The 7,964-nt window shown below is 32.9% G+C and overlaps 1 protein-coding gene across 1 annotated transcript in view; it reads left to right on the forward strand.

The window, feature by feature from the left end:
• Gk1 (Glycerol kinase 1) overlaps positions 1-2,195 on the forward strand; it is a 37,070-nt gene extending 34,875 nt beyond the window's left edge. The window contains exons 6-7 of the mRNA XM_072520356.1: positions 491-626; positions 995-2,195. Of these exons, the coding sequence (XP_072376457.1) occupies positions 491-626; positions 995-1,267 (409 nt within the window). The 3' untranslated portion in view covers positions 1,268-2,195. The remainder of the gene's footprint in view (positions 1-490; positions 627-994) is intronic.
• Positions 2,196-7,964: the final 5,769 nt, after the last annotated feature.

The raw sequence follows: 7,964 nt of genomic DNA on the forward strand, positions 1-7,964 counted from the left end.
AAAGTCTTTATTTGTACAATATTATATTAATTTATTTCACACTATAATTTATAATTATATAATTTATTTACAACCTTTATTACAATTTATTTATCCCGACAATACGCGCGTTACATTTCAAAACTCGACTCGATTATATTTTCAGACTAACTCACACAATGAGAATTCCTCTATTTACATTCAAGAGCCGTTGTTCTGGAATCCCCTCGGCGACCTGTGTTGACCTTTCTCGAACGAAAGGGAGCGCCAAACAGGTTTCTAGCGGGTCGGAGAATATACTAGAACACAAGTTAGAATAACAAAATGTTTACAGGTTAAATATGACTCATATTTATCGTAACATTAAGAAAAAATGTAAATATATTATGATAAGGAACTGAAGAAATTCTAGAATTACTTTATAAAGGTGCTAAAAAGCTTTTTTCTTTTTTTATTATTTTAACTCTTAAGTGACTTTTTAGTGTCTTTTAACTTACTACTCATTTTTTAGTGTCATAGTTGGAATATCTGAGGATACAGAATCGTCCCATATCGTAAAAGCCACCTTAGAGGCAGTTTGTTATCAAACAAGAGATATTTTAGAAGCAATGAACAATGATTATGGTTCCCCTTTATCAGTTTTACAGGTTAGTATGTTTTAATGTTAACCATTCGGACCAATTATATCTTTGAGATTAAAAATATTTCCTTAAATTTACCTAATAATCCAAGGGTTGTATTTTCTGTGACTAAATGTTAAGACAACTCTTTCAAATGACGTAGGAGTTGTAGAAGTTGTCTCCGGTTTGTTTTGAACGTGTTTAAAGTTCAAAAGTTAAATATTTCTCTTACTATTTGTATATACGTGGTTATATTCTGTCCCCAATTTCATTATTTTAATCAAAAAACCATACAGTTAAATGTAGGACCTTCCTACATTTATCGTTCCTTTCCATTATCTCTAGTTACCATATTTTTCTTGATAAAATAATCAATTTGTTATTTTCTTTACCAGGTCGATGGTGGTATGACAGCCAATCCGCTCCTGATGCAGATGCAGGCAGATCTAGCAGGAATAACAGTGTTAAAACCGACTATGGCCGAAAGTACAGCTCTAGGAGCAGCAATGGTAGCAGGAGCAGCTGTCGGAGTGTGGGATTTGAACAAAGCACTGGACATCCCTGCGATAAAATGGACGGCCAAGTGTACGGAGAATGAACGAGACGTGAGGTATGCCAAGTGGAAGATGGCAGTGGAACGTGCTATGGGATGGGACATGTCTGTATAGCGAGAATGAAGTATGGCAATGTGGAAGGTTGAGAAGGAAAATTTTTTAAAAATCTAGCTCTTTGCTAGTTAGATAACACTTAACATAGAACAGATTTTGTTATATAAAATCATGAATAAGCTGATTAATCATTGGCGACAAATTTTGTTGCAGTATGTATATAGATTGTATATATGTAGATGTATATATTTAAACTTGTAGCGGCATTTTTTTTTTATAAAATAACTACATTTTTAATTATTAACGTGTTAAATTTGCTGTAAAATTTATTTTGGCCAATTGCTATACAGAGGCAATGTTATTTGTCATCAACAAATTCGGCCTCATATACTAACAAGCTACTCCATGGATACGAAAAGTTAAATTAAGAAAACTCCCTTTAAAACAATGAGATGCGCTAGTTCATAGAGGCGAAAAGAAAATCGTAAAATTTACAAATAAATTGGGAATGTTTGCATTAAATAGATTCAATTTTAAAAATTTGTTTAATAAATTATTCTTTTTAACATACGAAAGTTTGTATCAGTCCAATTGCTGTTACAAAAACTATTAATCAAAAAATTTTTCATCTTTGCTACCTGCATTTCCCCAGAAACTATTTTAGTCATAAATTTGGCAATATTGTTTTTTAAATAGTTTTAATGTCACCCTTACTTTGTAATAAATGAATTATATACTAGAGATATGTCACTATTTTAACAATAGTGGTAGCATGCAAAAGTTATTATTTTGGAATATGTATTATTAGAATGATTAAAAAATTTTATAAAAAAAGCTTCAATAATCTGTTTAAAATTGTTTTGACTATCTTTTTGTTTTTGTTTAATTTTATTGAAAATATTGTTTTCGAAAGTATTATTGTTGTTAAATATTTTTATTTGGAAAATGTGATACTATAATTAAAAATAAATAAAGTGATTATGTTGTTTTATGCTGTTTTTAAAGTGTGCATAATATAATGCAATGTATAGTGAAGTTAATAAATAAAGAAGTCTAAAGAAATAAAAATGATAGTAATCTCCAAACACTGAAGGATAAGGAACCATTACAAACTTTATTGAAGATCATAAATTTGATGTAAAGAAAGTTACACCAGAACGGTGTGTTTATTTTTTGGCTCTTCAAAATAGTTCAAATTAAGTGAGAACAAGTTTTTAAAATTTAACCACTCTTTGTGAAGTTATTAGTGATCAACTAAACTTAATTTTTAATCAACTTCGACCTGTTCTCCGGTCGGATTTTTTCTGGAGGTGGACAGGTCCGTACTTAGGAATGTTTAAGCATCGACAAAGATGCCGCAAAATGTTGAAATAAATTTACCAGTCAGTTCTCAAATGGATAATTCTACAGAAGTTATTCTCCCTCAAAAAGTCAGGCTATTATTTTTAATGCCATTGAAGATGCGAAAATACAAGATTACCTCCTCCCAATGGGATAAATCATATATCCAAAAAATATACTATTCTTCTTTAGATTATCAAGCAATAGAATATGTTTGTATTTATCATCCGAAAATATCGTAGAAAAATTTATGAATGGAAATAACGGTAACATTGAAGATAATAATCAGATTATTTAAGTCCGACGGTATATAACCCCAACCGAAAGAATTATTCTCTCTAATGTTTGCCCAATCATTCCTCATGATATATTAATTAAAGAACTCGAATCCTTGAGGCTTGTTATTCTATCTACAATGTCCTTTTTAAAAATGAATGCACGGTTACGTGAATTTAGTCACCGAGCTTTAGAAGGCAAATCTTTATCAGTGCAACAGATCTTACAATTTCAGAATCATTTGTAATCAATTACGATAATACTTCATACAGTCTACTTATCAAGCGGCAACTTAACGTGTTAAAACTCCTATTCCTCCAACCACAGCAAAAAAAATTCCAACATGTACTTTTCCAGAAATATCAACCAACACCTACTTCAACTCCAAACAAATACCTCAACTACAAAAAATCAAGTAGACCCCAAACAAACTGCGAGAAAAACAACTACTACCTTACATATGGAACGAGTCTTCACAAACCAGTTCAAAATGACCTATTGACGACACCTTAAGTCCTTGCCCACCTCCTAATGATACTATTAATAAATCGATGTTTACCAATCCAGCAGAAATAGCACTTAGTCCTAAGAAAAAAACAAAAAATCTCTAGAAGCAGTCATAAACTAGCAGTCACCACCATGTATTTTAAGTTATGTTCAGATAACAGACCTACTCGAAAACATAAATAGTTCACCCGATCCACTTGCTACCGTTGAAAACTATACAAACAACTTCACAGCTCTCATCGATATGTTAAGCAATTTATATCCCTATATCAAGATAGATCTACAAAAACCCGAAATATCAAATTATGTAAAATTCTTCTAAAACACAGTCGCAAATCCCATAAGTCCTAATATCTTCTAATTAAATATATTTAATTAATAAAATGGGAGTTTAATAAATTAATACAGTGGAATATAAATGGCTATTACAATAATCTACCTATGCTACAAATCATTCTTTCAGAACAAAATCCAGATTTTGTGTTTACAAGAGACTAATTTTAAACAAAATCAAAATATAAACTTAATAAATTATCTGTTTTAGAACCAATAAGACCCAATCAAATCATTGCTAGTGTCGGTGTATCAATATTCCCGTAATGGGAAAAACTACTATTTACATACCTATATTAATATATACATCAATAGCAATATATCAGCAATATACATCTACCTCCTGGAGCAGTAATATCCAGAAACGAACTACAGGATCTTTTCAATGAAATTCGTACTTCTCGAATCATTTTGGGAGACCTAAACGCATATGATCAGATCTGAGGATCAGGATATAAAGAGCAACGGTATACTGTAATTGAAGAAATAATAAATCATCTCAACTTGTCTCTCTTAAATGACTGAAGTTCCAACTAGATTTAATATAAGAACTGGAGAAGCTACCCCACTTGATCTATCAATATGTGACAGCGATCTTTAACCACATTTGTCTAAGTATCCAATGCAATACACGTACAACAGTGACCACACAACCCGTTTTTCTCCGAAATTGAAAACAGATAAAGCCGATTGGAAGCGCTTCGCTGCACAAATAGAGTCGGATATAAACAAGTACTCGACAACAATAACTAATGTCGAAGAATCTCTAGATAACTTGACCAAAATAATTATGAAGGCAGCTGAAAACTCAATCGGTTAAACAGCTCCAACGAAACATACAACACCAGTTCCATGGTGGAACGGGTCTTGTGAAAAGGTCATTTGAGAAAGTAAAACTGCCTTTAATATATACAAAAGAAATAAATCACTAGAAAACCAACTAGAATATAAGAGAACTCGAGCCATAACTAGATTGACAATAAAGACAGCTAAACGTCAATCTTGGATTTATTATGTTTCTAAAATAAACAACTATACGCCTATGAGTGACATATGGAAGAAAATAAAACGAATATCGGGGAAAAAATTTGAATTTAAAAATCAACTCGCTAAATATTCAGGATATTACCTCCGACAACGAAATCGCAGAAGAAATGGCTAACTCTTATAAACATTAGATCTAGTGATACTTAGTATAACCAAAGTTTTATTACACTTAAGCAACATTAAGAACATAATATTATTGACCTCGACCAAATAGATAAAAGTCCTATAAACTCCACTTTTTTGATGGAAGAATACAACGAAGCTCTTAACTCGCTAGAAAAATTTCGGCAGTGGGACCTTCCGGTAAACTTTATAAAAAATTTTCCTTCAAACGCTCACCAGTACGTACTAAAGTTATTTAATTTATTATGGACGCAACATAAATTTCCATCAAAATGGTCAGAATCTATTATTATACCAATTTTATAACCAAACAATCAAAATTCATATAGACCAATATCTTTGACATGTGCTATGAGTAAATTACTTTCAGTCCTACACCTTTTTTAATAGTAATAAATAATGTCTTAGCCAATATGAACTCACCATTAATAGGTCTCTTACACGCAGACGACCTTGTTATCTATGCAAGAAGTCAAAATATCGAAAACAGCACGAATATGCAACAAACGTTTTTACATCAACTAGAGAAATGGTTAAACAAAGAGAAACAGCTAAACAAAGATATCACAAAATCCATTCGAAAAGATGTCAGAAATTACAACACTGATTACATAAATCAAGCCATTGATAAAAATAAAAGTTTAAAAGTTCTGCGCCGACAAATGACTGAAGTATCGAAAAATATTTGTAAACTTGTAAATAAAAAAGGAGAAACTACAACAAATAAAGAAGATATTTTAAAAATTGCTCAAGATTTTTACTCAGAATTGTATAAGCGAGAAGAAATTCCAGATCTGATCACAATCAAATACCAAAAGTTCAAAGTGTAGACTCAGAAGACATCCCAGATATCACAACAGTGGAAATAAAATCAGCTCTCTCGGAGATGAAAAACAATAAATCACCTGGAGAAGATGGAATAGTCATTGAACAAATCAAAGAAGGAGGAGGAACGTTAGTAAATGTGTTGAAAAAGATGTTCAATACTTGTTTGACAAGAGGCGTAACCCCCTCCCAGTGGCCTAATGCAATAATAACCATAATGCACAAAAAGTGACATTTCAGACCTAAAGAACTACAGACCTATTAGTTTGCTCTCCCATGCATACAAACTATTCATGAAGATAATAACAAAACGGCTTGTGAACAAACTGGATAGTTACCAACCTTGTGAACAGGCTGAGTTCCGCTTCAGATACGGAACAAATGATCATCTACAAGTTATAAAAACGCTAATAGAAAAGTGTACAGAGTATAACAAGCCTATCTTTCTTATATTCGTAGATTATGAAAAGGCGTTTGATACTATAGATCATCATAAAATGCTTCGAGCATTGGCTGACTGCCGCATTGACTACCCATATATCGCACTGATTAAAAGTATTTACGAAACTGGTACAGCTTGTGTCCGCCTTCATCAAGATACCAAGAAGTTTCGAATAGAACGTGGAATTAGACAGGGTGATACTATCTCCCCTAAATTGTTTACAGCTGTTCTTGAATATATGTTCAAGCAAATGGAACTCGAGAATAACATGGGAATTAATATAAATGGGGAAGATCTGAACCACCTAAGATTTGCCGATGACATCGTTGTAATATCTGATAGAGTTGATAAAGCTACAAAAATGCTGCACACGCTCTATAAAGTGTCAAAAACAATTGGACTTAAAATTAACACCTCAAAGACAAAATTTATGACCAACCTTGTAGTCAGCGGTAAAATTCTGATTGAGAGCCATAGCATCGATCAAGTAATAGCTTACAAGTATCTAGGGCATGAGATTCGCTTAGGCCAAGATAATCAGACAACTGAAATACAAAGAAGGATAGGTCTCACATGGGCTGCCTTTGGTAGATTGAATAACATTTTCAAGTCTGTTATCCCAGTTTGTTTAAAAAGAAAGGTTTTTAACCAGTGCGTTTTACCGGTTCTTACATATGGTGCAGAAACACTGACTCTGACAAAAAGAACAATAAATAAAATAGGAGTTACACAACGCGCTGTGGAAAGATCAATATTAGGTATTACCATCAGAGATAAAGTACCAAACCTAGAAATAAGAAGAAGAACAGGAGTCACAGATGCAGTGGAAAAAATAGCCATGGCTAAATGGGCTTGGGTCGGACATGTTGTCAGATTAACGGATGATAGATGGACCAGAAAGATTCTGGAATGGCGACCAAGGCAAGAGGCATATCGAAGCAGAGGACGACCACCGACTAGATGGACGGATGATATCAAGCGCATCACCACAAACTGGATGCAAGAAGCACAAGATAGGAATAGGTGGAAAATTTTACGGGAGGCCTACGTTCAGCAGTGGACAAATATAGGCTAATTGATGATGATGAGAGAAATGGTCGCAAAGTTGTGGATTTCAATTTTTGAAACTTCACTCTCACTATATAACAATTCTCTAATTCGAAAAAATAATGTAAAGTTTTTGGGAATGACATTCGATCAACATCTAAATTGGAAAGAACAAATTAAATACTTGGTAATCGAATGCCGCGCAAGGTTTAATATCCTTAAATCATTGTCTAAAAAAGACTGATAGGAACGACATCTCGAACTCGTACAAGAACTTTCGCCGTTAAAAACTTTTTATCATTCAGTCTTCGATTTTCCTTAGATTTCCTTCTCTACAGTAGCCATCAAATATTGATTTTAGCAATTATTGTGATTAACTTATAAAAGTTGTACTAGTGCCGGTGATAATCTAAGATAGACCCTCATTAATTCTGGCCATGCAATGTTCCTTGTTGCTCCCATATCAAAACGATATTTCTTAGCTATCAATACGATCTTCAGTGTATAAGCTATGAACTCATCCAAAGGACTTTATGCTAACAGTAACTAATGAGGCTTTACGTTACTTCTTACAAATGGAAAATTGCTCTACCATGTCAATCCACTTTAGTTTCCCAACAGTTGTACTTATTTCTTTCTTGCAATGTGAGCTACTTGGACAACAACCTGGTTCATAATCAGTCAGCATCACAGATTTTTTCCGAACCATTTCTTCCAGACATTCATCGTTGTATTCGCCTCATTCTCCAATTGTGCAAACTTGATGACAGTGTGAAATTTGACTAGCAGTTTTGTGTTCCAAAATAATAGCAAATG

This window comes from Diabrotica undecimpunctata, chromosome 1 (assembly GCF_040954645.1).
Source record: "Diabrotica undecimpunctata isolate CICGRU chromosome 1, icDiaUnde3, whole genome shotgun sequence".
Taxonomy (NCBI): Eukaryota; Metazoa; Arthropoda; class Insecta; order Coleoptera; family Chrysomelidae; genus Diabrotica; species Diabrotica undecimpunctata.